Genomic DNA, 18766 nt, shown 5'->3' on the forward strand with positions numbered 1-18766 from the left:
AAATATCAGCGGTTACTGCAGAAGCCAATATGGCGGACAAGAAGGTATTGAATTTGTGTAAGTCACTATTTTCATCCAGTTCTTCTTCCATTAATGCAAAATTTTTCAGATATTTCACGAGATATCTCTCGAGTACAGCTACTAATCTGAACGAAGAGAACAGGATCTGTTTTGTTACTGATGGGTGTAGTACCGAAGAGTTGGAGACAGTGCAAGATTTAGTTGTCGGTAATTTAGAAGTTTGTGGAAATTTTATTTCCGAAGAAGAGCAAACTTTACTGTTGAAGGAAATCGAACCATATTTGAAGAGACAAAAGTATCAATATGATCACTGGGACAATGTAAGTGTTATTACCGCTAGTAAAATTATGGAATAAATAGTGATAGTGCGATCTGTTTAATTTACGTGTAACGATATCGTTTACAACTTTACATAACTCTAGTAACATATTTTCGGGTCCCCTTTCTGTCAGAATTTGGTTACGTTATTTTTTAATCAAAAATTCATCGGATCACATTGAGATCTGATCTGAGGTCTTCAGCTCAGGTTAGCAAAGAAAAAAATATTGAAATTTTCCCACATAATTTTTTAACAGGCAAAGATAAAGTTACATAGTATTCTTACATTAACCCAGTTCAACTTTGTGTCAACCTGTAGCTTAAGCAAATAATTCACGTACAACCCAATGATTGAGGACTTTTTCATCACGGAATCTTTAATTCTTGCAGGCAATCCATGGGTATAGAGAAACAGAAAAGTCAAGATGGACTCAAGAGTGTTTGTCAGTTTTCCAGAGAATTCGAGATGTTGCATTCAAGCCTGGCATGGAACTCTTGCCCCATGTTCATGCATTAGATTTAGCTAAGAACGGGTATGTTAAAGCAACCAAATGATTATTAATTCTTTAACTCCCAGAAGTGATTAAAATATAAGAAATAAAGTACTTTTTCAGACCACTAGCTTATTTTCTATAATCTCAAACAATTATCCTCCTAAGTGTAAATGAAAGCACTGCATCTTTACCTCCACTTTGGTAATTACATGATTGTAACTGCTAAGCTTTATGTCCCAGACTTGACTGACATGTAACTTTTCCCTTTAAACTGTAATCAAAATTTTCAGGTAGAGGTTGTTATCTTGATCTAACACCAAATGCTTGTACCTAATTTACAAGGAAATGTGTAGCAGCCAGAGGGGAGAATTAATGATCAGATACTGTGAATTAGATGGTTAAATGGTAAATAACTCCTTATACATGTGAATGAACTAAACCCATGACAAAATTTTTCAGGCTGGAGACAAACTGTACAGGGATTGTTTTACAGGGATTGTTTTTGGTTGAAAATTAAGCTGTGCACATGACAGTTCCTATTAAGATCCATGTGTGTGTTATTTTTATATGAGTAGTTGTCAACAATGGATAATAGTTCTACAATGTCCAATGCTGTTGAACACTAAACCCTTTGATCACTAGAGTGACTAGCATCAAATTTCTCTTTACATTATCACCCCTGAATCACATACTAAGGTCCTAAGAATTAAGGAAATGATCACCAACTGAAGAAGTTGATCATTTTTACACACATTCTCCTTGTCAGCATCTTAGGAAATTTATGAAGAACTGTACGAAGAATAGTAAAGAATGTAAAGGATTAAAAGTGTATTAAGTGCTTTAGGCTCCTGTACAGTTATACTGTTCAAATAAAAATACTGCTCATTGTTTGAAAAAAAGTACCAGTACTAAACCTTATTTCAGTCATTCTGTTTGCAACATTTGGTTACAAGCTGTCTCTTAGCAAGGTTTAAATTACTAAAGTTACATGTATTTTGATATCTTATTTTGTTTCAGGTACATTAAACCCCACATTGACAGCATTAAGGTAACAGATGACTTCTTAAAATATTTGCTTGAAAACAAAATCAATCAAAATTAGTAAATGTTCCAGTTACTATTAAACTTAGTACAGTACTACTTTTAAACCTTTGCATTTTAAGTCTGACATCTCTTAGTACTCCAAATAAGTATGCAAAAATGCATGAACACACACACACAATTTTATATAAGGAACTATAGTTTGGATGAAAACCTTGTTTTGTTGAGTGTAACTGTCAAGTAAATGGTTTTAAAAAGAAGTTTATTTGAGGAGGCAAAGAAGTGAAACATCATGAATTTTGTCTTTTCAGTTTTGTGGAGCAATAATATCTGGCCTTAGTCTACTGTCACCTTCAGTTATGAGATTTAAACATGACAAGCTTTGCAATGTCAAAGTTGATACCCTTCTCCAGCCAAGATCACTCTATATCATAAGGTATATGAATGCAATGCCATAAGCATAATAGTTAAAAATAAAACATGAATGATACAATATCCCAATAATTTTGTGAGGTGCTGGTTTGTTTTAGCATAACTACATTACACCAGGGATATGTTAAGTAATGCTTCCTGTGAGTTTCAGCATTAAGGTAATATGTTGATCATAAAATCCAATGGTTAGAAGCTTACAACCAGAAATTCTTTTCCTCTACTCCACACTGCTATTTACTCAACAGATCTAGGTAAGATAGACTTATTGGAAAACACTTTCTATTAGGAGCATTGTAAGTAAGAGACACTTATGGAAAATGAGTAAAACATATTATTTCTTTCATTCAATTAGAGATGCTGTAAGGTATGAATTTACCCACGAAATATTGAAAGAAGAAGAATCTGTTTGGAGAGGAAAGACTGTGCCAAGAGACAGAAGAATATCATTAGTCCTCAGATGTCAACCCTAGCATTAATCAATCATCTCTTATAAATGGCTATGTTCTAGATCCATTTATTCATAATGCTAATATCTAATTATTTAAAAAATATACTATACATATTTTCACTGCCATTTTTCTCTGCTGAGAATAAAAATTGAATGAATAATTAGGGCAAACATTTAGATAATACATTATTTTAAATCAACATGTGCAACATTTCAGAACTGTGAGCCCATATTTAGAAGTCTACTGTAGAGTTTCCTCATTGCATGAAAACATTAAAAACATTCACTGCAAACTGATTGTGTTAAGTGTGGTGTAAGGTTTGGATATGAGCTATGAGTATGGACTTTTTCAAGGTCACAGCTTCCTTTTCAACCCTTGGCAGCCTCTTGTGAAAAATTTACTGAGACATGTGGTTGAATGATGATTTTGGTTGAATCATGGCAAATACTGTTGGGTACCAGAGGACCTTTTCTATAAAGTCTTGGTAACTAAACAAGCCTGTAAAGATGTCCTATCTTTATTCAAGATGGGGGTTTAAAAAGTTTCGAAATTAAATTATAGTAAAACTATCAGCTGAAGGAACAATTTAGACTGGTTAGGGTACCAGAACATGCTTCTCTAATTTTTACATTTTGATTTTAAAACAAGGCTTCAGATAAGTTACTAGAACTTTTCCATGGAGGTCTGATCATGTCCAGTGACTTTCAAATCCAATTTCATTATTAAAATTGTGCTAATCCACCAGTTAAACACCAAGTTGTTTTTCATGTGATTTCTGGTGAAATACAAATGTTACACCACTTGACCAAGCTCCTTTCAACATGACATCATCCAGTCCCTTGCGATCTGCACAGTGATTCCACTGTGACAGATCTGCACTGCAGTCAGTACCCTCAGGGGGTAAGGTAACCTGAATGTTGTTTACACATCTACGACACTTGAATCTGTGCAAAACATGAAAAAAAAAGTCAGTCATGACAAAATGATTTAGGTGATGGGAGCATTATTGTGTTAAATCAGGTAAAGTTAAAGTGACAAGAATGTAAAGAGGCAGTGCAATCAGTGGTTTTGAAGATCACGTAATTTTTCAAGAGGGGGCAGGGAGGAGGAAGTCACAATTTTTTTTCTGGAAACCATTTTAAGCCAAGAGGTAACTTTTGCCAAAATTTGAGCTTAGAGCCTTGCAAGAAATGAAAAGGTCAAAGTAGCAAATGGTTTCTGTTGGAACCTAAGCATAATTCCCTTGAGTGCAGGAGTTCCAAAAGAGAGTTTCCACTGTGTGCATTGGGTTCAAATGTTCCAACTTACTTGTCATGTGTATCACTAAGAGTATCCTCATTCAAACGAAATAAGTCCTTCAACTCCCCCACTGAAAAGTGCCTTTCTACATCTTCTTCTTTATCCACGACACAACTGCTAAGTGCTTTTTTGTGGGCTTGTCGCTGGAAAATCTTTTCCTCGATTGTACCTGTCTAAAATAGGAAAATAATTATACTCACAACAAGATCTTAACTAGTGTGACAAAATCTGGCAACAAACATAACAGGGTAATTAAGAATTATTAACTGAGTTGATGACATAAATTGGCCACCGTAAAGAGTTTCAAAGCTGGTGGCCAAGTTACATTATCAACTCACTTAATAATACTAAATTACCTTGTTATACTCTCCCAATGCAGCAGCACAGTTTCTTTAGAAACTCACCCCTTTTTTCATTTGAAAAATATTATGTTCATAAACAAAAAATATTGTTAGGATTGTGTCCCTCTCATTAACTAAAGCCAATCATGCCCAAACTCACGTTTCAGAACTTGCAAAGAAATTCCTACTAGAAATAATTTTTCTTTTGACTTCCATGAGTGACCAAGACAGTATTTCTTAGTAACAAAATATCAGCAGACAAGTGAACAGATTAAAGGAAAATATCAATCAAACAATTATTAATGGATCCAATACCATATTCTCCAAACCAACATCATAAGCATTGTTTGGCAGACAGTAAGGAGAATTACTAAATAAAACAAGATATTGGGAGTGAAAGGGTTAAAATGGCCACTTCCAAGATGCTGAAAGCCTCAGATTTAAATCAAGGGCAAGGGTAAGGTCTTTTGTATAAAAAAAAAAATTATTTTTCCTTCTATGAAATTAATAATGCTCCAGCATTAATTTAATAGGGTATTTGTAACTTAGAAACACCTTATTAAAGCTTGGGATTGAATTATTGTATCAAGAACCTTTGGGTCATATTTTATGGTGGAACTTACCGATAACAGTCTGTATATGAAGACCTAAAGAAGAGCAGTACATGATTTAGAATACCATTAGAATACAAATGTTGCATAATTTCCTAAAATTTGATTCACAACCTTCCCATAACTATACAGCGCTCTGCTAGACACCAAAGAAGCCTCATTAAAATTTTACTTTTTTTCTAGCACATAAATTGTTAATTAGGAGTTAAAAACCTGATTCTCTTATTGAAGTAAGCCCATCTATTGCCCCTGCAAGTTCTACCTTAGCTCAATTTAAAATCTATACTTATAATAATTATAATAATAATAATAATAATAATAATAATAATGTAACAAACCTTTTTCTTCTGTCCATCTCTCCATACACGAGCCATTGCCTGATCATCATTAGCAGGATTCCAGTCAGGATCAAACATTACAAGTCTGTTAGCACCAATCAGATTCAAGCCACACCCACCAGCTTTACTACTTAGCATGAATACAAAGTCACCACTCTAAAGCAAAAAACAATGAAGCACATTTAATAAATAACTTTTAAAACAGTAACTGCCAATTTGTCCACATTGATTATTTTATAGAGAAGTGCAAAGATACACATAGAGTCAAATAGGATAACTTGCTATAAGAATTACAGTATGTACTGTACATGTAAATCAGCAGTTCCACATATCTACAGATCCAAAAGTTTTGATCAACCAAGTGGCAATCAGTTGTGATCCAAGAATTTATTTCAACATAATAACTTTTTCCCTTTCCAATCCAATCAGAATTTCATATTCAAAAGAAAGTGATGCTACACAAACTGATTTGTAATCACATTAATTGAAACAATTCTGTAACACTTCTTTCTCGAGGTATAACTAGTGACAGTCATATATGACCTACTTTGATGATGTTAAATGCAAGAAAAACCTTTGGGTGACACTGTTAGTGGTTTCTGAAACACTGTAACATTACCTTGACATCTCCTTGCGATTATGTAGTTGAAGCTTTGAATCTTAAAGCATTCCAAAATCAGGATAATATTGGATTGATTGTACCAAAGATCACTATCTGATCAAGTGAACCATAAATGCTTCAGTCATTTTTATTAGTACTAATGCTACTTACATGAGGATCATTAAAGCGGTCAACAATCTTTTGCCGCTTTTTGATAGACATGGTACCATCAAGACGAACATACTGGTACCTGAAAAAAGTTACCATAACCATTAGTGATAATTTTTGGTTTTGGAAGTGATGATCTAAACTGTAGCAAGACATGAATTGGTGAAGAAATCATTCCAAAACAGGACTATATTTAATCTTGTTAAGGGAGAAGACATCATTTCTGGGTGTACCTCATATGCCACTTTTTTGTCCTGACTTACCACATTTTGATATCATCTGTGATCTATTACTGATCAGATGCATGGCAACATGGAATCTGTTTGTTAAAACTGAACTTGTCTAGCAGGTGGTTACAAGCTTAACACAAAATGTACAATGCATTTATGATCTAGGGTTACATATTAAACCTGCATATCTTTAGTAATCACTTTGAATTTCTATCAGTTTGTTAGCAAATGAAAACTTAAAATATCTTCACAAAATGAGTGACATGGTCAATGGATTTAGACAACTTACTTGAATGCAAAACCTACCTTCTTAGTCTACAAAGTTTCTCAAACAAGTCCAGGGTTTGAGTGTAATTCGAAACCAATACAACCTGTTGTAAAACAGTTATACATCACATATCAATAACACTGTAAAAGATAATATATTACTCTGACTCATAATGAAACAAAAATAATGTAAATGAAAAAAATCATGCACTTCTGATTGGCTAAAAATGAGTACATTCTCATCTAACATTAGCGCAAAGTTGAAACACAAGTGTAAATTACATGCATGCTTATAAAATTTTGCCTGTCTTGTCTCTTCATCATTTTTTTCATGTGCATTAATAACAAGTAATAACATGATTTCTCTTGCAATTTGGTGTAATAAGCACTTGGAAATTTTTGAAAGACTACAAACTGCACTTGCCCTTCAGGCGCATGCAATTTTGTTGTCTTTGAAATTTTACTTGTGCTTATAAACATCAAATTGCAATCAAAATCATAGGATGCAAATAAAAGATGTTATACTAACATCCTTTATTTGCATATCTCCATAGTAACAATTATAACTGATCAATGAGCACTTAAATATCGATGAGAGAACTCAAGTTTCCAGGAAACAATCAATGCTCTTAAAACAGAAAATTGTGGTATGAACAGTGTTGTAGATTAGTAAGTATTACTGGCCACATAAAACATGTACTAGGATTGAGCTAGTTCCTTACCTTGTCTGTAGTGGTAGATTTTGTCATGGCTAAAATGTAATCTAATACTTGCATTTTTCCTGAAACAAAATAAGATCATAGCAACAAATCAATAAATGATAAATCATTTTTAATCAGCTTGGCCAAAGAGGGGACTGTAAATAAACATGTGCATGTAATGGAGTTTAAGTAGGATGTTTACCACTGTTATCATAAAATTCTCAAAAAACAACCCTCTTACCAGAAAAAAAGACAAATAATAAAAAGGATTTTTTTATTTAAATAAGCTAATCTAAACATTCTTGTTTATTTAATCCTTGAAGTTACTGACTTCTAACTTTTCCCCACAGTATCACCCTTGAACAAAAAAGATTTGAGGAAATAATCACAAATTTACGAAGCTCCTGATTGTGCAAAGGGCAATACACAAAATAATAACAGAGTACTATAGATAGCAAGATGACACAAAATTCAATTTTTGCTTTCTGCCATTTCATGTCATCTTAACCTACCCATACATGTCTAAAAGCCTAACAGATTTTTGGATACCAACAACTTCAACTCACCAGAGAGTTCTGGCTGCACCTGCTTGAGGCTGAAGCTTTTGGGAAACAAGTCCAGTATTCCTTCAAAGCCATCTTCTCCCATTTGTGCCTTGTCATAGATTAACTCAGGATCTGAGACAAAAATGGAGCAGGTTACTGACATTTCAACACTGCACATGATGACTGCTAGCTGAAATCAATGTCAGTACCTGAGAACCTACCCTTCCCCTAACCCAACAACATACAACTGGTCGCTTGTTAAGGTTGCAGTTGGGTTAGGGGAGGGGCAGGCACACAGATGTTAAAATACTGAGATTGATTTGTTGAATCAATCTTACATCACGTGATTGTATTCAACTGAAGATTGCTCTAAACAGTATATACTTACGATTGGTCAATTTTTTTAGTTGTGTAATAAAAGCTAGGGATGATGCAGACATTCCAGATGCAGACTTTGCTTTTGTCAGCTCCATTCTCAACACTTTTGACTGAATAAGATGTTTGTAAAGTTCTGTCTGCAAAGGAGTCATGCGGCAACACACAACCTGTTCAACTGTAGGAGAAATAGGAAAATGTCACTAAACCTCTAAAATGTTATCTAGTCATTGAAATGAAGAAAAAAGTCTTAATAAAGCTAAATGAAGGAACAAAGCATCCACATGTTTCATAGATTTCTTGGTGGTGTTAGATTAAGGTTTAAAATGATACTAACAGTGACCAGAATTTTAGAGGAACAGAATCAAATGTCAGCAATCACTTTTCAAAAAAAAAAGTTGCATCAAAGGTTTTATCTTTCCTTTTCCTACTTGCACCTTTCATAAGTAAGCAAAAAAAAAAAAAACAAAAAAAAAGCAGAAAAAGACTAACCTTTAACTGGCAGGTATTTGGACAATATTGAAGCTGCAAGATAAAGAATATACAAAATTTAAGATATCATTGAGAAAACAGAGCCCTTAGTATAAAGTGGGAGAAATAAGAGAACTGTGTGGTGAAATTTTGACAACAGCCACCAAGATCCACATATAACTAAGACATTATTGTAAACTTTCAAATAGTACATTTAACAATTATTCCATAAGTGTACATTGTGGCGCCAAGTTGGCCATAACCAATCTCATACCCAACAAGCAGGAATAGAATAATTGTTTCATTAAATTTCATTAATCCTGAATGTTTAAATACTTTTAGCAAAAATTTTCAGTTTCTAATTGCAATGCAATCCCATAAAAGGTGACTTGGAATATGAGCTGATAATTGGAGTTGAGTGAACCACTCAGAACACAAGAAATGCAATATCTGGAGTTGAAAATTTAATAATTACCAGTTCTTCTGATGATGCACTTGTTTACCAAAGATGCAAGCTATAAAATCATACAGAAATGCAAGATCAAATCCTCACTTTGAACAGTATCTAATTAATTAATAATTAGGATTATTTTTGGTTTTACCTCTGCCAGTTTTTCTGCTCCTTTCTTGTGGTCTGCATCAGAAGCATCAGCATCTCTCCCTCTCAGAATAGGATTCTCAAATTTTCTCTTAAATTCTGATACTGTGCCTGTAATAAATTTTTGTAAGGATCAGTACTAAAGGAGAACGTACTTACTGATACTAGGGCATAAAGGATTAAAACCTTACTCCACACAAAGGTATTAATAATTATCATTAGTATATACCACACAAGTGAATAGTGCTTTTCACACATGCTGATTGGCTAGTTCAGAGTATTCAGAGAAAGTTCAAGAGTATCCATCTCTTGCAGCCAATGAGACAAAAGTAACTGTCAAGAGTTTCATTTCTGACCATTTTTTGGTGTATTGAAAGAAACAACCTTATTTTTTTGGTATCTGTGTGGTATTACACTAAACCAATTACTTGCCTCAGTGTTGTTAATAGTGGTGGATAATTGTTAATTATAATTAATAATAAAATAATCTGAGGATTACTTCATCATTTCAATGTCTCCATGTTTGTGTTCACATCATGGAGCAGTGCAAATTAACAACAATTTCTCACTCTGCCTACAAGCCACAGTAAAAAAGTTTTTGTTACTGTCTTTTCATATTCTCAAGAGGTTTAATACACTGGTGCATTCATCAAATTTATATTCATTTGATACAAGTTAAATAAATGACCTACCTAAAATTCCACTATTTACAAAATGAACAAGACTGAAATATTCCAATAAGTCATTCTGAATTGGGGTACCTAGAAAAAAAAAACAAACAACGTACAGGAATGCTCTAAAATACAGAATTCATAAAAGAATGTTTTCAATTTTGTTAAGTGGTTAAATAGGAAGAACTGAGTGTGCTTCCAGGTGCCTGTTGAGAGAGCTCAGACTATTGATACAAGTTGGAAACCAGAACAGGATTTTTCTGTTCAGTTATTATTTAACTGTGATATGACAGTATGAGGTATTCTATCCACCTGATAAAAGCACCCTTCGTGTTGTCTTTAATTTATCAAGAGCCTGATATGTCTGGCTCTCTAAGTTCTTTAGTCTATGTCCCTAAAGAGAAAAGAAAAATACCAGTTGAACTTACAGTGTGTCTAACGATGTAAAGTGCATCACAAGAAATCAAGTAAAACATACATGTACATTGAGATTTTCATGCACAAACAGGTCATGATATGTTATCTATGTGTATCAGTAGTTTAAAATTTAATCAATTTTTTTCACCTCATCACAGATGACTAATCCTACAGGTCCAGACTGTAACACAGAGGCATGAAGTCGAAAAGTTTCATATGAAATGATTAACACAGGGTTTGCTGTACGCTTCCCTTGCTGAGACATAAACATTCCTAAAAATATCAGAAAAGAACAAATGCTTTAAGAAAACAATGAGACTTGACTTAAAAGTTGAAATGTCTTCTCTAAACTAAAACTAGGACTTCAATTTTTAAAACATACAAATACAAAGTAACATAACAAATCTTTAAATTGAAAAAAAGAAAGGGTTGTGCAGAAGCCTAAACTGACCTCCAATGTAACACCTTCTCCCACCGTTTTGAAAAGGAATGTACGACAATTTGTAAGGAGAATCTAACATTCTATCAGTAATCAATAGGGGTTTTTTTTCCACCCACTCTTTCAAAGTCTTACCAAGGTTTTTATCAATTTGATCTTTGGTTCCAGAGTCTATAGCCAATGCAGAAATTCTACCACCAAGCCACTTGTGAAGTTCATTATACCAGTTCTGAAACCAGAAAATCGGAAGTCTGAAACTTGGATTTCTGAAGGGATTTAGCAAAGTCTTTCTCTTAGCTTAGTCCTTCCAGCCCCCGGCAGTTTTTCGTTTTCAAGTACTGGTAAGGAAAGACATTTTAAAGAAAGTTTCCCAATTAAAATAGATTATCTTACAGAGCTCCAATATATGTTGGGTTTTCTTGACCCTTTAGCTCCCATGGGTGATCAATACCAAATCTCTCCCCCTATTATCCATAAGGGGATTATTAGTTGATCCAATACCAACTTCTCTGCACTAACATCATAAGAATTGAATGGCAGACGGTAAGGAGAATCACTAATGGGTTTTTGGGAGTGAAAGGGCTTAATTAAAGCACTACACAGGGAAAGACACTTGAAAAAAGGTACTTTCTCAAACCACAGGATAATGTTTTTCCCTTCAAGCCCTAATCACTTCTTACCATTCCATGTTCAGTATTTGCAGTGGACCAGCTCTCCTCAGTAAAGCTACAAACTAAAAATGGTGGATGAATCTTAACCCTTAACCCTTTAACTCCCATAATCTGATTGTTAATTCTCTCCTCCAGCTGATACATGGAGGCGAGCGTGGCCTAGTGGTTAGGACGCTGCACTTGTAAGCCGGAGGTCCCGGGTTCAAGTCCTCCTCCCTGCCACTATGTTGATTTGTCTTCGGTGGCCTAGTGGTTAGGGCGCTGCACTTGTAAGCCGGAGGTCCCGGGTTCAAGTCCTCCTCCCTGCCACTATGTTGATTTGTCTTCGGTGGCCCCGAATTCAACTCCTGCACGCTTTGTAAATAGCCAACTGGTCTGCCTCCTACCAGTTGGGGTTTTTAACGAGTTTCTGTTCATTTACGATATTTGTTTCCTCATTTACAGTGTCCCCAATTAGCACAGCAGTGCTAAATACGCTGACACTTAAATAAAGTTATTATTATTATTATTATTATTATTATTATTATTATTATTATTATTATACAGTATTCTCATTACCTGGATACTGAATAATGTATGGATATTGTAAGGAGAAGTAACAAGTTAATCACTTCTGGGAGTTGACAGGTTAATCAAAGTAATCAGTGTTTGCTCCCCAAAAATACATTTCTCAGCAGGCTACTACTTACATGTACATGTAGGTGACCATTTTGAAGTATTCACTTCTATTTTGAGCTCCTTTAAGAAACTTAGAGACAGAATGAAACCATATTAACAAAATAAATGTGAAATTATAAAACTGTACCTTCACAAGACTTGATGGTGCAACAATTACCACTTTGCTGGCTATTGGCTGACCTGCATGGAAACAAATGAACAAGTTTATGGAAAACTGAAGTGTCTGATCAGAAAACACAGGTACAAGCTGATTTCATGGCATGGTACATGTCATACATGTGGGATGGAAGAGGAATTGGTATTGTACATAGTGCTTTCATAAAACATATGGTAGAAATGAGTATATTGGAATGGTGGGTGGGATCCAGTGTGGATTTGTAGGGCCTCAATGGTTTCCTGTTTCTCGAGAGGTTCCACCTTCCTTGCAAAAATTGGAGACTCTTGCAGTAGTGTCATCCTGTCATTTGAGGTCTTTTCCAATCCATGTTGCTTTGTTGGAATTCAATCAAATTGAACAAATTTGCAGAGGATCAAAGTTATGTCTAGAATACCATGAAGTTTGTGTTAAGGCTAAAAGCCAGTACCCAAGCAGGTACTGCTAGATCGACCTGCTGCACCACTGCTATCAAAACCCCTGGATACAGGTTAGAACCCAAGAGCATTAAACATCAATCATGCAAAAACATTAGTACTTCACCCAGTGAATTCATACAGACGAGAAGTGAACACAGAGGCACAGTGCTGCTCAAAAGGAAAGTTGACAGTCTTGCCTTAGAACTCCATCCTCAAGGACGGAGAATCAAGTACCAAGAATCAAAGATCAAGGACCTAGAACTACATGTAAGGATTGAGAAGCTCAAAAATTTTTTTATTCTTGTGTACATAACAATAGTGATAGACAAAGCAATGTAGGTTAAACATAAGCCTAATAATTAGTACTTCCTTACCTTCTGGCCCTTGTTTCTAAAGATAAAAGAGCAAAGAGTAAATTAGAGGATTAAGTTACAACATAACATGTGGCATTGTGGCAGCTAGAGTGAGTTAATTATAATAGTTATGATATAAATTATAAATAAACCTATATTATGGACAATGTACTTACCACCAGAGTCCAAATCAGAGTGATACATTGTAACGTTTTTCCTAACCCCTGGAAAAAAAATCAACCACTACTATTATCATTTAAGTGAAAAAGTTTCATTGTAATTTAAATGAAAATGAATTTACATCATTGTACTTGTATTAAGTCAAAATGATTTTAAACTTGTTCTCTGTCCTTGATATATGTATTTTAAATAAAGCAAAATACAAATCAAAACAGTTTGAAATCATTTAAACTGAAACCATATAAAACTAGACCATGTACGTTTAAATGAAAGAAAATAAAGTTTATAGTCTCAAGGTTGTCAAAATAAGCCAGCAACTGGTAATCACAAAACCAGTCACTAAAAATATTTTTCTTGATCCTGATAACTACTGACACTGTACAACTTCATGAAAAGGGTTCTGTTGGTAATAATAAAGCTGACTGTGTACTTCATACCCTTTTCAGGTGTACTCTCATCTTATTTACTCTTGTGTGTCTAAGGTTCCCAGCCCCTGATCAGAAAATGAACCCATGCTCCTTGCCCAAACAAAGGATCAAAGACTGGATGTGACAAAAAGCCAAATAAATCCTAGAGGTGACCAAACCACATGTACACAGTGATAGCTCAAAAAGTATGATAAAAACAAAACACATAGGAATGGTTGGACTTGTATGTTATTAAACTTACCATTTCATCTGCCATTATACATCCATTGCTGCCTTGAATCCTTTGGCCAGTTACACAGTCATACAAAAACTTGACACCCTTTAAAACAAATAATTACTATAATTTCAGTTGCTTTCAAAATTATTTAGAAAAATTGAAACATCTTTGAGTAATTTTATCTTGCACTCTTTAAAACTAGTATAGGTAATATAAAAGAAAATTGAAAAAAAGTTGGATAATCTTCATTTATTTTTTTTAAGGAGAACACATTTCATATCTGACTAAAAAATATAGTTAAAGCTAATGACAACATCATCAATCACTTCCTTGCAAGATAGAGATTCGGTGCCTGTCAACCATTCAGGAGTTACCATTTTAGGCAAGCTCCTATGCAATGCAAATTTTTTAAAACTAGTACTTCCTATTACCTCTCTCTGATGCGGACGAAGAATTTTACCCAGCAGTGGATCAACAACAACTGTTTAAAAAAGAAAACAGAACAGAAAAGCTTAATTCCCAGTAATGTTTCTAAACTTTAATTTTGGGGTATGATAATATCACATCACCAAGAAAAAAAAAATTAAACCCCAAAGTATGAACCTGCATCAACCCTTTGTTCCTTAGAAGTGATTAGCTGCAACTTTCTCCTTACAATATCACCCCTGAATCACACATTAAGGTCATGAGAATAAAAGAAATGATCATCTACTAAAGAAGTTTTTGGTTGTTAAACAAATCCTTCTTGACAACACTTTAGAAAATGTGTATAGAGAACAGTATGGAGAATACTGATATTAGGATGTAAAGGGTTAAAATATTAAATGTAAATCTTACCATGCACTTCCTGAAGCTCTCTGAGTAGCAAAATTGATCAAAGAAAGAAACAAAAAAAGGAGAATATCAAGCTCTGTTAAAGACAAGGTATTGTTTTTGAGAAGAAAAAATCAACAAGAGGGCAGCCCCTTATAATTTAAATTAAGTGCCTTCCAAAAATGTGTAAATTAAAGTTTTTCTCACAGACAGCTACCATAAGCCAGCTAACATAGTTACATTCAACTGGCTTTTGATCCTTGTCAATGAATCATTGCCATTTACAGCTATTTCAATTTATGTTGTCGGATCAAAGCTTTAAGGGTACGGGACAAGACCGAAAGGCGGTATGGGTAGATTAGAATTAATTTTAGGCTTTCGGGGTTGTTGGCGCGAGATGGACATGGAGGCTGAAAATACAATTAGTATTGCCTTGCGTGTCTTAACAAAGAGCAACAAGAACAGATATGACTCCTAAGATCCCATATTCCCCTTCGGTCTTGTCTTGTAGGCTTGAGGCTTTGATCCGACAACGTAAATTGAAATAGCTGTATACAGTATAGCTGATAACTATAGGAAGACACTGAAAAGTTATGCAAAGTATAATTCTATACTTACCGGTCTGCTGTGAGCTTTTCATGAGCTGTTAGTTCAGGAGGAGAGTAGAGTACAAGAGCATCATCTTCAAAAGGATCATGAAGAGCTGTACGAGGTCCTTTCCTTTTGATACCAAGCCCTCTTGAGAAGGTGCATCCTGTGAAACAGCAATTTTCAATTGCAATAAAAAAGCACAGTATTGGATTAATCTCTTTCCCATGAATAGAGAAGTAAATTTTGTTAACACTTAACTGCTGGATAGCAATTTGTCTGTGGGCAAAATTAGCTTGTTTGTACTTTGAGTTTCTTTAATCCCATTTGATGAGCTGTTCTGGTTAATTTGGTTTTAAATTTACAACACTCAATCAAAAGAAGTCTATTTATGTGGACTGTGGCAAAATAAAAATGCTTTAATATAGATAGAATTATAATATAGCAAAACTCTAGTTACCAAACCTTACCTTGGTAGTTTGGTATCGGGACCTTGAAAGGCTTAGCAAGAATCTTGCGTATTAAATCTTCCTGTGTGAATAAATTCAATGTATGACCCTTTTAACCCTTAAGAGTGACCAGCATCTAATTTTCTCCTTACAATATCACACTTGAATAACACATTAAGGTTAAGAAAATAAAGGAAATGATCACCAACTAAAGAAGCTGTTGATTGTTAAACAAATTCTCCTCATCAGCACCTTAGGAAATGTATAGAGTAGAGTATGGAGAATATACATATTGATGTTAGGGTGAAAAGGACATGGGAATCACTTCAAATTGCATTCTCTTGATAAGCATTTTAGACAAATTTAACTTTGCATACAACAACCTTTTAACTATAAATAAGTAAGATATGTGAGGTGCATTTTTAAATCATTTGTAACTGAAGAGAACACTCAAATGAAATAATGACACACATGTGAACAAACAGAGGAAGACAGATATCATACATGAGCTGAAACACTGTTTGACGAATGGTTTGCTTGAGTGGAAAGTGGAGCAAGCACTTTTCTGTCAACATCAGGGTTATCATCTGCCTTGAATGATCCAGGCTTGAACTTCTGAGCCAAAAAGAAACACAGTAACTACAACTGTTGTTTACTGTTCGGTCAACTTTATGGTTGATCTGTGCATACACCTGTACAATTTATCGATCCCAAAGCTGATCTGATCATGAAGTTAACGTACTGCATGTAGTTCATACGTGTTTAGGAAAACGAAAGCTTAAAGTGTAACCTTAGACATTCAAGCTAACTTTCAGGTGACCTTACTCTTTACTGCCTCTTTCGCAACGTTGATAATTTTCAATGGTTTCTAGGCTTGCTTTCATGGAAACCAAAACAGACGATTCCGTTCCGTCTCACCTGTTTACGTTTGTTCCCAATTTCTTCGTCATCTAAAAACCCTTGTTTCCTTTTGAGAATTTGGCTCGGAGCAAGAGATCTTCTCTGTAAATGAAAAATATTGTAAAGAGGAAATTTTAATATAAATTTAAACTAAATCTGCAAGGAGATAGAAGTTTTTGTCAGTGAAGTAGGCTGCGCAGAGATTAAATCACGAACGTCGAGGGTATGTGGTGACAAACACTATCTAAATCGCTCTAGAACTCATGAATTACATACCTAACTCCATAGGAACTTACCATGGTTCTAAATGTCTAAAAACTCGGTTAGAGCTTATCATGGAAACATGAAGAAACAGTGACACGACACTTGAGATTCGAAAACGGCGCCATGTTAAGCTAACGCGCAGATTATCAATTTACTATGTACCAGTCCCAAAGCAACGAAGTAAATTAACCGTGAAAGGACTGGAAAAATATGAAATGAGGGACTTAAATTTTCCTACTCGGCAATTGCTGGTTTTCACGTGACGTCACTAAATTTCAGACTTCAGAACTATTGATCCTCCTGAGATTTTACTTTCATGATGTATTAGAGCAGCTAAAAACTAATATTCAGACAAATTTTCACTCCAAATGGGTTCTTGGTTTAGTGATAGACTACTCTTGAATTTCTAAGCTTTTGCGTGACGTGGCCTTTACATGACGAGCGAGAGAGCTGTTATGTTGGTTTAAAAGGTGACTTATTTAGGGAAATTCAGCTATCTGAACAGTTCTTGTATTAGAATAAAGTATTATTGTTACGTTTATGAGTTCTTAGAGAGATAAATTCACGCTTTTGTAGCAAAACTCAGTGACAGATGTTTCTGCTGGTTTCCGGCCGCCATGTTGGTGCCCATCTAGGTGGGCACCAGCATGGCGGCTCCATACAAATCTCTATAAATTTGGGAAAAACGTTTCTCCTCATATCTTCCGTAAGAAAAATTGCTGTGACCTGAATCTTGGCGAGAGTCTTTACATATCTAGCTTCTTTCTATTTCCAGATTCTAGACTAAATCGATTGAACGGTTTTTATTTTTTATTTTGATCTATTTTGAATGGCGTGACACTGAAAACCAGCAATAAACCTCCGATCAAAAGCAGCATTATTTAAACAAAATTTTCAAACAACATAATTTTCAACTTCAAGCCGTGTTGATATTGTCAACAGTTTACACATCTATATAAATCAAAGTGCTCTGTGAGCAAACTCGTGAATTGACACATGATTTTTTAGATTATGTTTAATGTTATCTGGTTTAGGGAATTTTGTGGTTGATTGTCATATCTAGAGTACGAGCAGTAGTTCAGTGTTCGCTAATGTAGCAAAGAAACAAAGTAACGTTGGGATAAGAAGGCATTACCATTGAAATGATCATGCTATTACATTTGGCAAGGTGGATGATGTCATGTGTTTTAAACGTCTATCATTTTTGTTTCTGGTTTAAGAGAAAAGGTTGGAAGTAAATGTGGGTGAAAAGTGAGATTTACTGTCTTTCGTTGTAAATATTAGAAAATCAAGGCAATACTGTCTTAATGAAAACATTAACGATTCCCTCTTTATCAAAAGAGACAAACGGGAACGAGTTTTGAGTGATATAACTAAGTTAAGCCTGCCACCGTCATTTTGGATCTCCGCCTGGGTAGATTTAAGTCACGTGCTAGGCAACGTAAAATTAATAACAAGATAGAATTTCATTTCAGGCCTATTTACCAATTTTGTGGTGTGTAACTTTCGCATTTTAGTACGTTGTATGTATGTTGAATCTTCAAATTGTCTTGAAACTTAAAAGAAAATTGTTCTTTTAAAATTCACTGAAAATCGGTAGCTAAAACTGTTTGTTTAGGTGTTATTTGATTTTCGTGTTAACTTGTTATTTCGTCAGTCGCCGGCATCTTCTGTTGCTTCACACAGGAAAAACACACACGACGAAACGTAATGATCAATTTTGTCCTCAATCTCACGCTATAACAGAAAAAGCTTTTGAACATCTGTAAACTCCGAGCGCTTCGCAGTAAGTGATATTTTCAATGAATCTTTGGATTGTTTTCAA

The 18766-nt window shown here is 34.6% G+C and overlaps 2 protein-coding genes across 3 annotated transcripts; one reads left to right on the forward strand and one right to left on the reverse strand.

Annotated features, from left to right (window-relative positions):
- The first annotated feature begins 4 nt into the window (after window positions 1-4).
- Window positions 5-3504, forward strand: LOC113681182 (RNA demethylase ALKBH7, mitochondrial). Its single transcript, XM_027198251.2, has 5 exons — window positions 5-341; window positions 730-872; window positions 1851-1881; window positions 2186-2310; window positions 2659-3504. The coding sequence occupies exons 1-5, from the start codon at window positions 30-32 to the stop codon at window positions 2774-2776; spliced, it is 729 nt and encodes a 242-aa protein (XP_027054052.2). The 5' UTR covers window positions 5-29; the 3' UTR covers window positions 2777-3504.
- Window positions 3257-17100, reverse strand: LOC113681180 (DNA repair and recombination protein RAD54-like). 2 transcript variants are annotated; one of them, XM_089186969.1, is made up of 27 exons: window positions 16974-17100; window positions 16696-16779; window positions 16282-16392; window positions 15799-15859; window positions 15359-15494; window positions 14765-14784; window positions 14359-14408; window positions 13952-14029; window positions 13279-13326; window positions 13124-13139; window positions 12304-12356; window positions 10963-11056; window positions 10537-10661; window positions 10284-10365; window positions 9993-10061; window positions 9305-9411; window positions 9178-9217; window positions 8724-8756; window positions 8245-8409; window positions 7878-7988; window positions 7333-7391; window positions 6650-6714; window positions 6117-6195; window positions 5345-5500; window positions 5019-5042; window positions 4064-4227; window positions 3257-3699 (listed from the first exon to the last, which is right to left on the reverse strand). In XM_089186969.1, the coding sequence occupies exons 1-27, from the start codon at window positions 16974-16976 to the stop codon at window positions 3501-3503; spliced, it is 2232 nt and encodes a 743-aa protein (XP_089043095.1). In that variant the 5' UTR covers window positions 16977-17100; the 3' UTR covers window positions 3257-3500. The 2 variants fall into 2 exon arrangements, with proteins under 2 accessions (XP_089043095.1, XP_089043096.1); XM_089186970.1 differs by having other exon boundaries at window positions 16282-16389; window positions 16974-17092.
- Between the last annotated feature and the right edge of the window lie 1666 nt (window positions 17101-18766).

The sequence above is a fragment of the Pocillopora damicornis genome, chromosome 11 (assembly GCF_964200805.1).
Source record: "Pocillopora damicornis chromosome 11, jaPocDami1.2, whole genome shotgun sequence".
Classification (NCBI taxonomy): Eukaryota; Metazoa; Cnidaria; class Anthozoa; order Scleractinia; family Pocilloporidae; genus Pocillopora; species Pocillopora damicornis.